We start from the raw sequence: 19,618 nt of genomic DNA, 5'->3' as shown, positions 1-19,618 counted from the left end.
GTGATCTCATGGACTGTTGGCCACCAAGCTTTCCTATCCATGGAATTTTTTTTCAGGCAAGAATAGTGCACTGGGTTGTGATTTCCTCTTCCAGGGGATCTTTCCTACCCAGGGATTGTATCCCACTATGCCGTGTCTTTTGCATTGGCAGGCAGCTTGTTTACCAGTGAGTCACCTCTCTAGTCCTGTATGTTCTTTACCATTTAAATATGTATAAGTATACATAAAGTGTGTACAATATACCATTAGTTTCTCCTCAATTATGAGACAGCAGTGTGTTTAGTACAAAGTAGGATGATCTTTGAGGTCATGGTGGGAAAATATGTTTTGTTTGTCAACTGACATGAGTTTGCATAAAATGAATGTTTTCTGATTGTGTTTGAAACTAAACTACCCTAAAATTAATTTGAATTACTTCACTCTTTTTTAAAGAGTTCTATTCATTTATTGTTCTATAGTTTTAAGATCATCATTGTGAAGATTCATAATTCTGTTCAGGATGGATATGACTTTTGGTATAATATCATGTGTTCAACAGGAAATTATTTATTTATGAATTGTAACTAATAGAATACCTGTGGTTCTTTATGTCTTGTAGATATGTCTCATATACATATGATGAAGAAATTACAGGTAAAAGCAAACAGTAGTAAAGGGGAAATTTTTTAAGAATGATGTTTGGAAGAGCTGAAAGCCTTGAAAGCAAAGATTTTCGCCTCAGGAAGATCCAGGAAAATATACATGACTTTGACTGTATGTGGACAGATGATGAAAGAAATGACAAAGGAATCTCTACATCCCATAACAAAAACCTCATTGATGGAAGAGATCATCATAGTAGAAGTGATGCAGGAAATAGACCTTTTGAAAGGCACAGATCAAGCTTTCAGGATGGATTGCAGATGGTACAATCTGAAGGGATAATTTTTGAATGTAGTCAAGTTGTGACAGATGTCAGCGCCTCAGGTTTACCGTCTCAGAGAACTCGTAATGTCTGCAAAGGCTTTTCTCATAAAGATGAGAATGCTGTTATGCATCCTTGAGAAATGTTACCAGACCATGAAACAAAAAACAAAAGACCTTACAAATGTAATGAATGTGATATAACCTTTCTTCAGGACTCAGAAATCACTGGACATCAAAGAATCCATACAGGAGGGAAACCATATAAATGCGACATGTGTGGCAAGGCTTTTAATCAAACTACAAAACTTGCAGTTCATTGGAGAATTCATACTGGAGAGAAACCATGTAAATGTGATGTATGTGACAAGGCTTTTATTCAAATTGGAAACCTTGCAGTTCATCGTTATATTCACACTGGAGAGAAACCATATAAATGTGATGTGTGTGGTCACTGCTTTAAACAAAGTACACACCTTGAAAATCATCAGAGAACTCATACCGGAGTGAAACCATATAAATGTGATGTTTCTGGAAAAGCCTTTAGTGTAAATGCAAGCCATGCAGATCATCAGAGACTTCATACTGGAAAGAAACCATATAAATGTGATGTATGTGGCAAGACTTTCATTCAAACTTCAAACCTTGCAATTCACGAGAAAATTCATACTGGAGAGAAACCATATAAATGTGATGTATGTGGCAAGGCCTTTAATCAAGCTGAAAAATTTGTAATTTATTGGAGAGTTCATACTGGAGAGAAACCATATAAATGTGATGTATGTAGCCTATGCTTTACTCAAAACTCACAGCTTGCAGTTCATCAGCAAACTCATATGGGAGAGAAGCCATACAAATGTGATGTATGTGGCAAAGGCTTTAGTGAAACTTCAAGCCTTGCAGTTCATCGGAAAATTCATGCTGGAGAGAAACTATATAAATGTGATGTATGTTGCAAGGCCTTCAATCAGACTGCAAAACTTGGACTTCATCAGAGAATTCATACTGGAGAGAAACCTTATAAATGTGATGTGTGTGGCAAGGCGTTCAGTCATACTGGAAACCTTGCTGTTCATCAGAGAGCTCATACTGGAGAGAAACCATATAAATGTGATGTATGTGGCAAGGCTTTTAGTCAAACTGCAAGCCTTGTAGTTCATCAGAGAATTCATACTGGAGAGAAACCATATAATTGTGCTATATGTGGCAAGGCTTTCAGTATAAGTTCAAGCCTTGCTGTTCATCAGAGAGTTCATACTGGAGAGAAACCACATAAATGTGATGTATGTGGCAAGGCCTTTAGTAGAACTACAAGCCTTGCAGTTCATCAGAGAATTCATACTGGAGAGAAGCCATATAAATGTGATGTATGTGGCAATGCCTTTAAACCTTGCAGTTCCTCAGAGAGCTCATACTGGAGAGAAACCATATAAAGGTGACGTGTGTGGCAAGGCCTTTAGTAGAACTACAAGCCTTGCACTTCATCAGAGAATTCATACTGGAGAGAAGCCATACAAATGCAATGTATGTGACAAGGCATTTAGTCATACTGGAAACCTAACTGTTCATCAGAGACTTTATACTGGAGTGAAACCATATAAATGTGATCTGTATGGCAAGACTTTCAGAGTAACTTCACACTTTGCTGTTCATTTGAGAGCACATACTGGAGAGAAGCAACATAAATGTGATTTATGTGGCAAGGGCTTTAATGAAGCTGCAAAGCTTGCAGTTCATCGGAGATTCCATACGGGAGAGAAACCATGTAACTGTGATGTATGTAGCAGAGCCTTTAGTCAAACTGCAAACCTTGCAGTTCATCGGAGAATTCATACTGGAGAGAAATCATATAAATGTTATGTATGTGGCAAAGGCTTTAGTGAAACTTCAAGCCTTGCAGTTCATCGGAAAATTCATACTGGAGAGAAACTATATAAATGTCATGTATGTTGCAAGGCCTTTAATCAGACTGCAAAACTTGGACTTCATCAGAGAATTCATACTGGAGAGAAACCATATAAATGTGATATATGTGGCAAGGCGTTTGTTTGTACTGGAAACCTTGCTGTTCATCAGAGAGTTCATACTGGAGAGAAACCATATAATTGTGGTATATGTGGCTTTCAGTGTAAGGTCAAGCCTTGCTCTTCATCAGAGAATTCATACTGGAGAGAACTTTACAAATATAAAAATTGTGACAAACCATTTAGGCACAGTCATCCATAACTCATCATCAGGCAGTTCAGACAGGAGAGAAACCATATAAATATGATGTATATGGCCGGTGCTTTACTTGAAATGATGAACTTAGAAACCATTGGAGAATTCATACTAGAGAGAAACATTAGAAATGTGACAGTTGAAACATTTTAGTGCAAATGTCGTGAGTGTGACAAAGCCTTTAGTCAGTGTTCAGGCCTTATAATTCAGAGAATTCATACTGTATAGAAAACATACAAGTGAAATGAATGTGTCAGAGTTTCTAGTGCATATTCAGCATTAACTGCCCAGTAGGCAGTTCATACAGAAGAGAAATTATGTGCCTAACCCTGCCGTTGCAGATCATTGGCTTAAGTATTATATATTATGATGTAAACAAGTTTTTTTTTTTTTTTATCATATAAGTATTTGAAGTTTTGTCATCATAAGCATGGAACAGAAACTTTTATAAAGAAGAATGCATTTCTCATTAAATGTTTTTTTCTCTCATTAATAATCTTTAAAATTTATTTTTGGCTATGCTAGGTCTTCTTTATGCTGGCTTCTTTCTCTTTTTGCAGCAGTAGGGCTATGAATTCTCCACATAAACTTGGTTGGGGTATGGTTGGAGACTGGCATTTTGATGCTTCTTTTGGTCAGTCCAGAGGACTCAATGCCTTTTTGTTTTGGGGGCTGTGCTGAGCCTATTTTTTGCTGTACGTGGGCTTTCTCTAGTTGCAGCAAGCAGAAGCGACTTTCTAGTTACTTGCGTTCAGGCTTCTCACTGCTGTAGCTACTCTTGTTGCAGAGCACAGGCTTTAGAGTACAGGCTCAGTACTTGTGTTGCATGGACTTAGTTGCTCCAACGCACATGGTATCCTCTCAGACCAGGGATCAAACCCGGGTCCTATGCATTGGCAGTTAGATTATTTACCACACCACCACCAGGGAATTTCTACTCCTGGTGGTGCAGGAGTAAGAGACGCGGGTTTGATCCCTGAGTTGGGAGGAGGGCGTGGCAACCTATCCATGGCAGAGGAGTCTGGTGGACTACAGTCCATAGGGTCCCAAACAGTCAGACATGACTGAAGAGACTTACTTCACAGGCACAGGGAAGGATTATTCATAGACTCTGAGGACCATCAGCTCCATAGCAATCTGTAGTGCAAAGGCTTCTTCTGGAGATGATACAGCTGCTATTTCTTGCTGCCAGTGCAGTGGGGTTCTCTCCATGTCTTTCCAAATCACGTGCATGTGCCACATACCTGAACAATACAAATAAACAGGAACTCTTGTGAATGGATGGCGGGAATGTAAATAGTACATGGGAAGCAGTATGGAGGTTCCTCAAATATTACAAATAAAACATGCATAGGACCTCACAGTCTCACTTCTGATTATATATCCAAAGGAAGCAGAATCAGTATATTTTAAAGAACGTTTATTTATTTGACTGCAGTGGGTCTTAGTTGTGGATCATGGGATCTTCATTGCATCACACAGGACGTTTAATCATGGCATGGGGGCTCTGGAGTATGCAGCCTTTGTCTTTGCAGTGCCTGGGCTTAGTTGCTCCGCCTCCTGGGGGATCTTAAGTCCCCATACTATTTCTGAGGCTCCAGAAGCAAAAGCAGGGGTGTGCCCTGCTTTTACGAAGGATTGAACACAAATTCTCTTTGTTGCAAGGCAGATTCTTAACCTGGAATTCCTGTGACCACCAGAATGTCCTGTGAAAAATCAGTGATTTGAACGAGTTACCTGCATTTGTATAACCAATATTTCTTTATCCACAACAATCATTTGTAGAAATAACCTAAATGTTTGTTGACAGATAAGTCAATTATAAAAACGTGTGTGTGACAGGCTTCCCAGGTAGTACTATTGATAAAGAACCACTTGCCCCTACAGGAGACATAAGAGATGAAGGTTTGATCCCTGGGTTGGGACGATGCCCTGAAGGAGGGCATGCCAATCCATTCCAGTATTCTTGCTTGGAGAATCCCATGGACAGAGGACCCTGGTGGGCTAAGGTCCATAGTGTCACAAAAAGCAGGACACGACTGAAGTGTCTGAGCACACAGCACATGAGACAGACTGGGACCTGAGGCCCTTTACTGCAGGGCTTGCTCCTGGACAAATGTCTCCTTGGGCATCAGAACACAAAGACACTGTAAGGGACCAAAGAAAATGTAGTCACCCACATGTGCAGTTGGAGCAATTCTGAACAATAAGAAATTAAAAGGCCACAGACCAGCTGCTATTTCTGAGGTTCCAGAAGCAAAAGCAGGGATGTGACCACCCCACCCCATTTAGGGGACCGGCCTACCTCCCACTCCCACCTGTTGGAAAACAGCAAGGGAAACCTACTTTTTCTTGCTCTTACTGCGGCAGGAACCCCAATAAAGCCCTGCCTGAATTTGTCCTCTGGTCTGTTAATTATTTCTATTAATTAAAGACCCCAAGGTTCCAGGTAAGTTATGTACACACACGCATATATATATATATATATATATATATATATATATAATTCAGCCATAAAAATGTAGATTTTTGTCACTTAAGACAACTTTGATGAATGTAGTGAACACTATTCTAAGTGAATTAAGACAGAGAAAAACATATGTGCTAGCTTACATGTGGAATAAGAGGAAGTGACAGTCGTACCAGACAGTAGGATGGTGGTTATCTGGAACTGGGACGTGGTGAAGATATATGGGAGATATTGGTCCAAAGGTAGAGACTTTCAGACGTAAAATGAGTATGTTCTAGGGAGCTCTGTGCAGCTTGCTGACTATAGGCAATCCTACTTTGTTACTACAGCTTGAAATTTGCCAAGAGAGGAAATCTTGCGTTCTCACCACACACACACACACACACACACAAACATGGGAATTGGGAGTTGATGTGTGTTTTCAGTTGCTAAGTCGTGTGCAACTCTTTGGCAACCCAGTGGACTGTGGCCTGCCAGGCTCCTCTGTCCATGGGTTTTCCCAGGTAAGTATACTAGTATGGTTGCCATTTCCTTCTCTAGGAGATCTTTTTGAGGCGAGGATTGAACCAAAACTCCTGCACTGGTGCCGGGAGCCAGTGCGAGGAACTCTGCCTGTGGCAAAGGTCATGAGGAAGGAGGCTCTGCATACACAAAGGCGGAATTGAGCCTCAGGTGTCCCCCTGGAAATTTTCGAGCATCCAGCCCCAAAACTAGAGTCTGCCTACTATACTGCTTTGTGCTCTCACCTACACCTCTGACTTTACAGGGGGCTGTCCCCCACCACCTCTCTCTGGAAAAGAGTTAAATTATAGCTCCAGTTAATAAAGTTCCTGGGCGTGACAAGAGTGTTTTTGTTCACAACCGTAAGAGGCATGAGATGTTCTAAACTGTCTAAATACAGATTCCTTTGAGCAGTTAAAAGATTGATTAGAAATTGTATTGGTGAAGGTTTTTCACTTGTTGGGCCAATGTTTGCTGCTAAGTTTCCATATCCCTTACCTACTGTGTCCCTGGCAGTATATTGATTAATATAATTGGTGTATAGGAATGTAAGTAGTAGCTTTAATATTTGTAACCTTGGACCCTTGAGTTAATTCTTTTTCTTGTCATAGCCCACCACACCTTTGCCCTATAGGAATGCAACTTTATCTAATGCTTTTGGAGGGTGGCGCCTGACTAATCACCTTTAGAGAAAAATAAGTCTTCTGCAGAAAGGGTCTTAAAATGTTAACAGGCCTCTGGGCCAGAAGATGATGTAAATCACCTAAACTTTTGTATATGATAAGCTTGCAGGAAGAAAGCCTGGCTTACTGCTGACTCTACCCCTTCCCCTATTATCCTCTATGCATAACTTAAGGTATAAAAACTACTTTGGAAAATAAAGTGCAGGCCTTGTTCACCGAAACTTGGTCTCCCCATGTCGTTCTTTCTCTCACCTTCTGGCTGAATTTTCATCTGGGGCGTGGAGGCTCGTCAAGCCTACTCACTATGCCTGGGCTTCTAAGATCTGACCGGGGAGGACTTAGTGTCTCCTCTCCTTCGGGAGAATGGGAGGATGCCTGCAGCCTACGTAGGTGAAGTAAATTCCTTGCTTTGGAATTTTATTAGCTTTTCACATAAACCAAGTTATTCAGCTTCTTTTCTCCACTGAATTTCCTCACTGAACTATCCTTATTTAACCACTCTATATCTTTAATTCTATCGTATCCTGATCGCTGAAGCTGTCTCCCCTTTGAAACCTCTAACTCCACTGGGGCTGGACCCCGGTACACTGGCAGGCAAATTGTTTGCTACTTAGCCACCACAGAAGCCCATTTTGATGACTGGATTGTGATAAATATTTCACAGTGTGCATATGTCATATCATCACATTGTGCATATTATATGTACATATACCCTTTTCATTAGTCAATTCAATCTCAATAAAACTGGAAAAGTGGGGAGTATGCAGGGCTTGATTTCTTGAGTGGTGCTCATCCAGGCTATAAATTACGGCAGTGAGGCATTTTGCAAATACCTTTGTACCCTGATTAGAGATTTCCCTTCAGAAAGTCTGGGTGGGGCTGATTACCAGGGATTTTTTTAAAGGGGCCCCAGTGCATCTAGCCTTGAGCATCAGGACTTTTGAGTCCTTCACTCCTGAAGGCTGAGGTGCTCGACTCTGCATGAGGATGGACTACGGCCTGGTCTATGACCTCAAGGGAACTACTGGGTCAGCTGAGGTCCTCAGTGCTGTTGTGTGTGTGTGACCTCATCTGGAGGGAAGTATGGTTGAAGAAAGTATGTGAAAACTCGTTTTTATCAGTGTGGGTGTTTACTGTCCTGAGTCCCTCCTATGACAGTGGGCAGTAGAGGACTGTCTGTTCCACATGGTGAGGTCTTCCCTGAGTGTGTGGTTGGGGCACAGGAAGGTAATGTGTTAGTTGTAAGCATTAAACAACATCTTTTCAACTAGCATGACAGATCTCTAAAGACTCATGATACCAGAGGGAAAAGCTCAAAAGATGAGGAAGAAGAAAGAAAAGTCAGGGATGGGTTTTTCTCAGGTAAAGTCATATTATGAATTTATTCTCAGTCTGTTCTTATTGAAATGCCCTTCTCTGTGCTAACTAATCATTCTGACGCTGAAGTATCCTACCTGACACCTTTCTATTCACATTCACCTGGGACCTTCTCTTAGCGCTTGTCATCTCCTCTTAGATCCCGTCTCCCCATGAACCAGTGACCTGCACCTTGTGAGGAGGCTCCCCTGGGCACTGTCCTAGGCATGACTTCACACGCATGGTTTGGAGCTGTGGTCTCAGTGCTGTTGGGCAGCAGGGATTGCTGAGGGCCCATCTGGATGCACTGTCTGCACTCTGTCAACCAGGGTAAAGAAACTGTATCTGGAAGTCAGTTATTAACATGCCCAGTACCTGAAAAATCTGGAAAAGCAACCAAACGGGAAATCAGTTCTGACTTTTTATAGTATCTTTAAAACTATATGAGGACCTCCTTCAATTTCCTAGTGTTTGGGAATGGAATGGAAAGTTCAGAAAGAGATCTCAGGACTAGATGGTGTTTCATATCATTGTCTGTTGCATCTTTTTTCTTCATTTTCAGTTTCTTTCTTTCTTTCTTTTTTTAAATTATTTCCATTTTAAAAAGTTCTTTCCATTGTCTATTTAAACCATGAAACCAAGTTTACTAATACTTTTTGCCTTTTCTTCTTGGTTGCAAGTTGCATCTTGCAGCAGGATATTGGTTCCTGAGGAGGAACTGAACCTAAAACCCCTATAGTGGAAATGCAAGGTCTTAACCACTGGACCACCAGGGAAGTCCCAACTTTACTAATTTTGATTCATTATTTATTTTGGAAACCATATTTAATGTAGAAATTAGAGACCAAGAATTTGCTCCAAATAGCTTTCCATGGATTTATCAGAATATTATTTCTACTGAAATGATACTTACCTCTTTTTCCTCTTCTCCTTTTGTGTGAAAATAAAAACTCTGCTCAGGGCCTATTGGTGAAATGTATTTTCATTTCAGGGACAGTTGACCTTCAAGGATGTGGCCATCAAATTAACTCCTGAGGAATGGGAATGACTGAACCCTGTTCAGAGGGCCTTGTACAGGGATGTGATGTTGGAGACCCTCAGAAATGTGCTCTCTGTGGGTAAGGATAACTTGCCTCTGAAGTTTGGGATCTGCCCTGGGGGTGTGTCTCTGCATTTTCTCTCTATGCCTCTTGGTAGCCCGTTTTTCGTGACTGACGTCAAAGCCCTGTTGACTCAGACATGAAAAGCTTCATGATTGGCATTATGAATTTAAACTTGTCCTTTCTTCAGGTGATCTGCCCACTACATGATACACAAGGAGTTTTTCCAGAGCTTAAGTATTTATAAAGCTGATTTCAACCTTTTGCAATATCCAATTTCCTATTTTCTACCCCTATGGTCTTGGTTTAGTAGCTCTTTAAAAGTAATAGATATTTTCATATTGTACTATTCCTTATGTATTCAGAAGGAGGCAGAGGCGAAATGAATTTGTGAAGTATTTTTCTTTCCATCTTTAATGCTTTAATCAATATTCACACCTTGGAATTCATCAGAGAGTTCATGCTGGAAAGAAACCCTATAAATGTGATGTATGTTGCAAGGCCTTTAGTCCAAATGCCAAGCTTAAGTTCATCAGAGAATTCATACTGGAGAGAAACTATATAAATGTGATATATGTGGCAAGGCCTGTAGTCAGACTGCAAGCCTTCTAGTTCATCGGAGAATTCATACTGTAGTGAAACCGTATAAACGTGATGTTTGTGGCCAGTGCTTTACTCAAAACGCGAGCCTTGGAATTCTTCAGAGAATTCATACTAAAGAGAAAACTTACAAGTGTAATGAGTGTGACCAAGATTTCAATGCACATTCAGCTCTAACCAAGCATCAAGCAGTTCATACAGAAAAGAAATCATATAAATGTAATTTATGTGGCAAAGACTTCTGTTACAGGTTTATCTTATGGTTCATTGGAGAATTCATACTGGAGAGAAACCATATAAATGTGATGTGTGTATCTGGTGCTTTATTCAAAATGCACATCTTGGAATTCATCTGGGAATTCATGCTGGAGAGAAACCATATAAATGTGAGGTATGTGGCAAAGCCTTTAGTCAAAATGCACACCTCACAGTTCATCAGAGAGTTCATACTGGAGAGAAACCATATAAATGTGATATTTGTGGCTGGTGCTTTACTCAAAATGCAAACCTTGGAAGTCATCAGAGAATTAATACTGGAGAGAAACCTTACAAATGTAACATGTGTGACAAAGACTTTAGTCAGATTTCTGGCCTTCTAATTCATCAGAGAACTTATACTAGAGAGAAATCATACAAATATAATTAGTGTGGCAAAGCTTTCATTGCACATTAGGCAAAACCACATAAATGTAATTTATATGTCAAAGCCTTCAGTCACAGGAATCATTTTGCAGATAATCAGTGAAAGAAAACTGCACAAATAACGGTGGGTATGGCAAAGCTTTGGATTCTGAGTTCAGAACTGACTAACCATCATGTAATGAATTCTGTGATCTTACCCATGTAGTGATTGTGGCAAGTGTTTTAGAAGACATTCAAACCTTACAAATCGTGAAAACAAATCATACTGAAAAGAAGCCATACATTTAGAGTGCAGTAGATCTAAAGGGGACCATAAGGTAACCTGTACATGACAGAAAGAATGTAAATGTAATATATGTGACCAGTGCTTCAATACAAGTCTCATTAGTCACATCATCAGGGAATTCATAATGCAGAGAAATCAAACGTAATGAGTGGGGCAAATGCATCAGGTAGCATTCAGGCCTCAGAGAAGGCAATGGCACCCCACTCCAGTACTCTTGCCTGGAAAATCCCATGGATGGAGGAGCCTGGTAGGCTGAAGTCCATGGGGTCGCTAAGAGTCGGATACGACTGAGCGACTTCACTTTCACTTTTCACTTTCATGCATTGGAGAAGGAAATGGCAACCCACTCCAGGGTTCTTGCCTGGAGAATCCCAGGGACGGGGGAGCCTGGTGGGCTGCCGTCTATGGGGTCGCACAGAGTCGGACACGACTGAAGCGACGCAGCAGTAGCAGCAGCATTCAGGCCTAAAAAGACATCAGGTGATCCATAGGCAAGAGACCTTACAAATGTAATCATTGCTGTGAGGTTTTTGTCAGGTGTTTCCATTTAGGCTTCATGAGAAAATTGATAGTATAATACATAGAAGCTATGTTGATGTAATGAGTGTGTCAAGGCTTTTAGACAACAGTCTGAATTTAAGATTCAGTAATGGAGTAGCTATCATGGTCAACAAAAGAGTCCAAAATGCAGTACTTGGATGCAATCTCAAAAACGACAGAATGATCTCTGTTCGTTTCCAAGGCAAACCATTCAATATCACAGTAATCCAAGTCTATGCCCCAACCAGTAATGCTGAAGAAGCTGAAGTTGAACAGTTCTATGAAGACCTACAAGACCTTTTAGAACTAACACCCAAAAAAGATGTCCTTTTCATTATAGGGGACTGGAATGCAAACGTAGGAAGTCAAGAAACACCTGGAGTAACAGGCAAATTTGGCCTTGGAATACGGAATGAAGCAGGACACAGGCTAATAGAGTTTTGCCAAGAGAACGCACTCGTCATAAAAAACACCCTCTTCCAACAACACAAGAGAAGACTCTACACATGGACATCACCAGATGGTCAACACTGAAATCAGATTGATTATATTCTTTGCATCCAAAGATGCAGAAGCTCTATACAGTCCACAAAAACAAGACTGGGAGCTGACTGTGGCTCAGATCACGAGTTCCTTATTGCCAAATTCAGACAAATTGAAGAAAGTAGGGAAAACCACTAGACCATTCAGGTATGACCTAAATCAAATCCCTTATGATTATACAGTGGAAGTGAGAAATAGATTTAAGGGACTAGATCTGATAGAGTGCCTGATGAACTATGGATGGAGGTTCGCGACATTGTACAGGAGACAGGGATCAAGACCATCCCCATAGAAAAGAAATGCAAAAAAGCAAAATGGCTGTCTGAGGAGGCCTTACAAATAGCTGTGAAAAGAAGAGAAGCAAAAAGCAAAGGAGAAAACGAAAGATATAAGCATCTGAATGCAGAGTTCCAAAGAATAACAAGGAGAGATAAGAAACCCTCCTTTAGCGACCAATGCAAAGAAATAGAGGAAAACAACAGAATGGCAAAGACTAGAGATCTCTTCAAGAAAATTAGAGATACCAAGGCAATATTTCATGCAAAGATGGGCTCCATAAAGGACAGAAATGGTATGGACCTAATAGAAGCAGAAGATATTAAGAAGAGTTGGCAAGAATACACAGAAGAACTGTACAAAAAGGATCTTCATGACCAAGATAATCACGATGGTATGATCACTCACCTAGAGCCAGACATCCTGGAATGTGAAGTCAAGTGGGCCTTAGAAAGCATCACTATGGACAAAGCTAGTGGAGGTGATGGAATTCCAGTTGAGCTATTTCAAATCCTGGAAGATGATGCTGTGAAAGTGCTGCACTCAATATGCGAGCAAATATGGAAAACTCAGCAGTGGCCACAGGACTGGAAAAGTTCAGTTTTCATTCCAATCCCAAAGAAAGGCAATGCCAAAGAATGCTCAAACTACCACACAATTGCACTCATCTCACACACTAGTAAAGTAATGCTCAAAATTCTCCAAGCCAGGCTTCAGCAATACATGAACTTTCAGATGTTCAAGCTTGTTTTAGAAAAGGCAGAGGAACCAGAGATCAAATTGCCAACATCCACTGGATCATCGAAAAAGCAAGAGAGTTCCAGAAAAACATCTATTTCTGCTTTAATGACTATGCCAAAGCCTTTGACTGTGAGGATCACAATAAACTGTGGAAAATTCTCAAAGGGATGAAAATACCACACCACCTGACCTGCCTCTTGGGAAACCTATATGCAGGTCAGGAAGCCACAGTTAGAACTGGACATGGAACAACAGACTGCTTCCAAATAGGAAAAGGAGTACGTCAAGGCTGTATATTGTCACCCTGCTTATTTAACTTATATGCAGAGTACATCATGAGAAACGCTGGGCTGGAAGAAACACAAGCTGGAATCAAGATTGCTGGGAGAAATATCAATAATGTTTCTCCCACATATGCAGATGATACCACCCTTATGGCAGAAAGTGAAGAGGAACTAAAAAGCCTCTTGATGAAAGTGAAAGTGGAGAGTGAAAAAGTTGGCTTAAAGCTCAACATTCAGAAAACGAAAATCATGGCATCTTGTCCCATCACTTCATGGGAAATAGATGGGGAAACAGTGGAAACAGTGTCAGACTTTATTTTTGGGGGCTCCAGAATCACTGCAGATGGTGATTGCAGCCAAGAAATTAAAAGATGCTTACTCCTTGGAAGGAAAGTTATGACCAACCTAGATAGCATATTGAAAAGCGAGACATTACTTTGCCAACAAAGTTCCGTCTAGTCAAGGCTATAGTTTTTCCAGTGGTCATGTATGGATGCAAGAGTTGGACTGTGAAGAGGGCTGAGCACTGAAGAATTGATGCTTTTGAACTGTAGTGTTGGAGAAGACTCTTGATAGTCCCTTGGACTGCAAGGAGATCCAACCACCCCATTCTAAAGGAGATCTGTCCTGGGTGTTCTTTGGTAGGAATGATGCTAAAGCTGAAACTCCAGTACTTTGGGCATCTCATACGAAGAGTTGACTCACTGGAAAAGACTATGATGCTGGGAGGGATTGGGGGCAGGAGAAAAATGGGACGACAGAGGATGAGATGGCTGGATGGCACTACCGACTCGATGGATGTGAATTTGAGTGAACTCCGGGAGATGGTGATGGATAGGGAGGCCTGGAGTACTGCAATTCATGGGGTCTCAAAGAGTCAGACACGACTGAGCGACTGAACTGAAGGAAGTCATTCTGAAGGAAAAGCATACAAGTGATAATGAGTGTGTAAAACCTTTACTCGGGGCTCATATCTCACCTATCATCAGATGACCCATACTAGGGAGATCCTTACAAATGTATGTAATGTGGCAAGGCTTTTAGGTGCTGCCTTAAACTCAGTTCAGTTCAGTTCAGTTCAATTGCTCAGTTGTGTCTGACTCTTTGCGACCCCATGAATTGCACTATGCCAGGACTCCCTGTCCATCACCAACTCCTGGAGTTCAGCCAAACTCATGTCCATCGAGTCATTGATGCCATCCAGCCATCTCATCCTCTGTCACCCCCTTCTCCTCCTGCCCCCAATCCCTCCGAGCATCAAAGTCTTTTCCAATTAGTCAACTCTTTGCATGAGGTGGCCAAAATACTGGAGTTTCAGCTTTAGCATCAGTCCTTCCAAAGAACACCCAGGACTTATCTCCTTTAGGATGGAATGGTTGGATCTCCTTGCAGTCCAAGGGACTCTTAAGAGTCTTCTCCAACACCACAGTTCAAAACCATCAATTCTCTGGCGCTCAGCTTTCTTCACAGTCCAACTTTCACATCCATACATGACCACTGGAAAAACCATAGCCTTGACTAGATGGAACTTTGTTGGTAAAGTAATGTCTCTGCCTTTGAATATGCTATCTAGGTTGGTCTGAACTTTCCTTCCAAGGAGTAAGCGTCTTTTAATTTCATGGCTGCAATCACCATCTGCTGTGATTTTGGAGCCCCCCAAAATAAAGTCTGACACTGTTTTCACTGTTCCCCCATCTATTTCCCATGAAGTGATGGGACAAGATGCCATGATCTTCGTTTTCTGAATGTTGAGCTTTAAGCCAACTTTTTCACTCTCCACTTTCACTTTCATCAAGAGGCTTTTTAGTTCCTCTTCACCTTCTGCCATAATGGTGGTATCACCTGCATATCTGAGGTTATTAATATTTCTCCTGGCAATCTTGATTTCAGTTTGTGCTTCTTCCAGCCCAGCGTTTCTCATGATGTACTCTGAATATAAGTTAAATAAGCAGGGTGACAATATACAGCCTTGACGTACTCCTTTTCCTATTTGGAACCAGTCTGTTGTTCCATGTCCAGTTCTAACTGTGGCTTCCTGTCCTGCATATAGGTTTCCCAAGAGGCAGGTCAGGTGGTCTGGTATTCCCATCTCTTTCAGAATTTTCCAGTTTATTGTGATCCTCACAGTCAAAGGCTTTGGCATAGTCATTAAAGCAGAAATAGATGTTTTTATGGAACTCTCTTGCTTTTTCCATGATCCAGCAGGTGTTGGCAATTTGATCTCTAGTTCCTCTACCTTTTCTAAAACCAGCTTGTACATCCGGGAGTTCACGGTTCACGTATTGCTGAAGCCTGGCTTGGAGAATTTTGAGCATTACTTTACTAGTGTGTGAGATGAGTGCAATTGTGCGGTAGTTTGAGCATTCTTTGGCATTTCTTTTCTTTGGGATTGGAATACAGGATTCATCAAATACTTTATACTTAGAAATGCAATGAGTCTGGCAGTTTTTACAATTACTAGTCACTCTCTTGGTATGTAGGAATATATATCCTGGAGACAAGCCGCACAAATATGTTTGTAGGAAGGAATTTTCTGAAACAGCAAAGTTTGGGGATGATACTAGAGCAATGCTTTACAGATGCAATTGGAGTGGAAAAAATTTCACCTTGAGTTGAAATATTATGCTATAAGAGTCCATATTGAAGAGAAGTCATGGAACTGTGTCGGCAAGGGCTTTCTCAAGACTTCAGTGTATATTAGCCTTAAAAATATATGTCTTCCAAAGAAACCACACAAAAGTTGTGCATGCTATTTCCTCTAAAATCAGGAACAAGACAAGGTTGCCCACTCTCACGACTACTATTCAACATAGTTTTGGAAGTCCTAGCCACAGCAGTCAGAGAAGTAAAAGAAATAAAAGGAATCCTTATTGGAAATGAAGTAAAATTCTTACTGTTTGCAGATGACACGATCCTCTACACAGAAAACCCTAAAGATACCACCAGAAAATTACTAGAGCTAATCAATGAATATACTAAAGTTGCAGGATATAAAAGTAATACTCAGAAATCCCTTGCATTCCTATATACTAACAATGAAAAAATAGAAACTAAGGAAACAGTCCCATTCACCACTGCAATGCAAAGAATAAAGTACTTATGAATAAATTCACCTAAAGAATCAAAAAGACTTATGTATACAAAACTATAAAACACTAGTGAAAGAAAGATGACACAAATAGATGGAGCAATATACAATGTTCATGGATTGGAAGAATCAATATAGTGAAAATGAGTATTCTACCCAAAGCAATCTATAGATTCAATGCAATCCTGATCAAGCTACCAACAGTATATTTCACAGAACTAGAACAAATAATTTCACAATTTGTGTGGAAACACAAAAAACCTCGAATAGACAAAGCAATCTTGAGAAAGAAGAATGGAACTGGAGGGATCAACCTTCCTGATTTCAGACTGTACTGCAAAGCTACAGTCATCAAGATATCATGGTACTGGCACAAAGACAGAAATATAGATCATTGGAACAATATAGAAAGCCCAGAGATAAACTCATGCACCTATGAACACCTTATCTTTGACAAAAGAGGCAAAAATATACAATGGAAAAAAGACAATCTCTTTTACAAGTGTTGCTGGGAAAACTGGTCAACCACCTGTAAAAGAATGAAACACTTTCTAAAACCATAGACAAAAATAAACTCAAAATGGATTAAAGAGCTACGTGTAAGACCAGAAACTATAAAACTCTTAGAGGAAAACATAGGCAGAACATTCTTTGACCTAAATCACAGCAAGATCCACTATGACTCACCTCGCAGAGTAATGGAAATGAAAACAGAAACAGATGGGACCGAATTAAACTTAAAAGCTTTTGCATAACAAAGGAAACTATAAGTAAGGTGAAAAGGCAGCCTTCAGAATGGGAGAAAATAATAGCAAACAAAACAACTGACAGTTAATCTCCAAAATATACAAGCAGTTCATGCAGCTCAATTCCAGAAAAATAAACAACCCAATTAAAAAGTGGGCCAAAGAGCTAAACAGACATTTCTCCAAGGAAGACATACAGATTGCTAACAAACACATATAAGATGAAAAGGTGCTCACATGAAAAGATGCTCAACATCACTCATTATCACAGAAATGCAAATCAAAACCACAATGAAGTACTATCTCACGCCGGTCAGAATGGCTGCCATCAAAAAGTCTAGAAACAGTTGGGAGGGTGGCTCGGGATGGGGGACACAGATACACCCATGTCTGATTCATGTCAATGTATGGCAAAAACCACCACAATATTATAAAGTAATTAGCCCCCAATTAAAATTAATTAATTTTTTAAAAGCCTACAAACAATAAATGCTGGAGAGGGTGTAGAGAAAAGGGAACCCTCTTACACTGTTGGTGGGAATGCAAACTACTATGGAGAACATAGTGGCTGTACTAGAGATAGAACTGCCATATGACCCAGCAATCCCACTGCTGGGGATACATACCAAGGAAACCAGAATTGAAATAGACACATGTACCCCAGTGTTCATTGCAGCACTGTTTACAATAGCTAGGACATGGAAGCAACCTAGATATCCATTGGCAGACGTATGGATAAGGAAGTTGTAGTACATATACACCATGGAATATTATTCAGCTATAAAAAGGAATGCATTTGAGTCTGTTCTAATGAGGTGGATGAAACTGGAGCCTATTATAGAAAGTGAAGTAAGTCAGAAAGAGAAACACCAATACAGTATATTAACACATGTATATGGAATTTAGAAAGACAATAACAATGCCCCTATACTCAAGACAGCAAAGGAGACAGAGATGTAAAGAACAGACTTTTGGACTATGTGGGAGAAGGCAAGGGTGGGATGAAAGAATAGCATTGAAATATGTATATTACCATATTTAAAATAGATGACCAGTGCAAGTTTGATGCATGAAGCAGGACACTCAAAGCCGGTGCTCTGGGACAATCCAGAGGGATGGGGTGAGGCAGGATGTGGGAGAGGAGTTCAGGATGGGCAGGACACATGTATACCTGTGGCTGATTCATGTTGATGTATGCCAAAAACCACCACAATATTATAAAGTAATTAGCCTCCAATTAAAATAATTTTTTAAAAAAAGTTGTGTATGCTAAAGCTTTAGCCAAAGATCAAAACTTTGGAACCTGAGAGGATTTATATTGCAGAGCAGGCTTGCACAGGTAATAAATGTTGTATTGCTTTTCATCAAATATTCAGACCTTGTGCATAATGAAGTAATTCACACAAGTCAGAAACTGTACAGGTATACTGAATGTCAAAACAACTTTAAGAAACTGTATGTTTTTAATATTCACCAAGAAATTCGTGTTTTGGAGAATCCTTTCAAGTGTAATGAATTTGTCAAACTTTTGGACTAGTTCTTACTGCAGACTACACATAAGACAATTCATATTAGGAACAAGTAAAGCTTTAGTTCTCTGACCTCAGTCTGTGATATTACATAGTGTAGAAAAAATATATTAAATATATTGAAAGTTACAGCGTATGTATGTTAAATATGGTGAAAATTAAGACATATGTAGTAATAGTCCATTATCTTCAGTGTGTAAAGTATTTAATTACTTGAGTTTTCTTAAGACGGTGACATTACTATTTGTGACTTTTCCTGCAGAAGTTTCAAAAGCGTTTTGTTTTATTTTATAGCTTTCGTACAGGTATTTCATGATGGTCTCTGGAAAGCAATCAGTGAGATGAAGGGGTTGACTTCATTAGGTGTAGTTAATTCATATCCATCTTTCCTTGGATAACAGGGACACAGAATTATCAAATTCAGTGGTGTATGAATTAGCATCAGGAATGGGCAGAGAATAATGTGAAACTATGACATGATTTACCATGCTCACTATATTCAGGGTACCCTTCCATACATAGACCACAGTGTGTTTTTGGACAGGGTGCCATACCATCTGACCATCAAGAGAGCAGTTTTCTGAGTGGATTTTAATCAGAAAAAGTCAAATAGTATGTATATGTGTGTAGTTCACATTTAACTTCTGCCATTACCATTTGTTACTGTTTTATTCAGAATGTATCATGGGTCTCCTGTCTTGATTACTTGTCACAACCCTGGATGAATTATGTTCCTCCCACTACACAGTTTTATCCCACCTCAGTACTTTGTGAAAGTGAAAAGTGTTAGTAGCTTAGTCGTGTCCAACTCTTTGCGACCCCATGAACTGTAACCCACCAAGCTCCTCTGTCTATGGAATTATCCAGGGAAGAATACTGGAGTGGGTTGCCATTTCTTGAGGGGATGTTCCCAACCCAGGGATTAAACCTGGGTCTCCTGTATTGCAGGTGGATTCTTTACTGTTTGAGCCACCAGGGAAGCCAGTGCTTGGTAACAGAAGCTAAAAATGCAGCATTTGGCTCTTAGGGTTGAAAGAATCTATGATGATTTCTTTCCACGATGGAACCAGACAACATGCAGGTTGGGGATTACATGTTCATAATTTGCAC

At 40.2% G+C, this 19,618-nt stretch overlaps 1 protein-coding gene across 1 annotated transcript; it reads left to right on the top strand.

The window, feature by feature from the left end:
* The first annotated feature begins 642 nt into the window (after window positions 1-642).
* On the top strand, window positions 643-3,604 carry LOC112442409 (zinc finger protein 665-like). Its single transcript, XM_024979471.2, has one exon. The coding sequence runs from the start codon at window positions 1,047-1,049 to the stop codon at window positions 2,334-2,336; it is 1,290 nt and encodes a 429-aa protein (XP_024835239.2). The 5' UTR covers window positions 643-1,046; the 3' UTR covers window positions 2,337-3,604.
* The last annotated feature ends 16,014 nt before the right edge of the window (window positions 3,605-19,618 follow it).

This window comes from Bos taurus, chromosome 18 (assembly GCF_002263795.3).
Source record: "Bos taurus isolate L1 Dominette 01449 registration number 42190680 breed Hereford chromosome 18, ARS-UCD2.0, whole genome shotgun sequence".
In the NCBI taxonomy this organism is placed as follows: Eukaryota; Metazoa; Chordata; class Mammalia; order Artiodactyla; family Bovidae; genus Bos; species Bos taurus.
The sequence above is the reverse complement of the archived record's forward strand: the minus strand, read 5'-3'. Positions and strand labels throughout refer to the sequence as shown.

Coding starts and splice junctions, on each gene's coding strand:
- LOC112442409 (XM_024979471.2), top strand. CDS start 1,047: ATGTTACCAGACCATGAAACAAAAAACAAAAGACCTTACAAATGTAAT.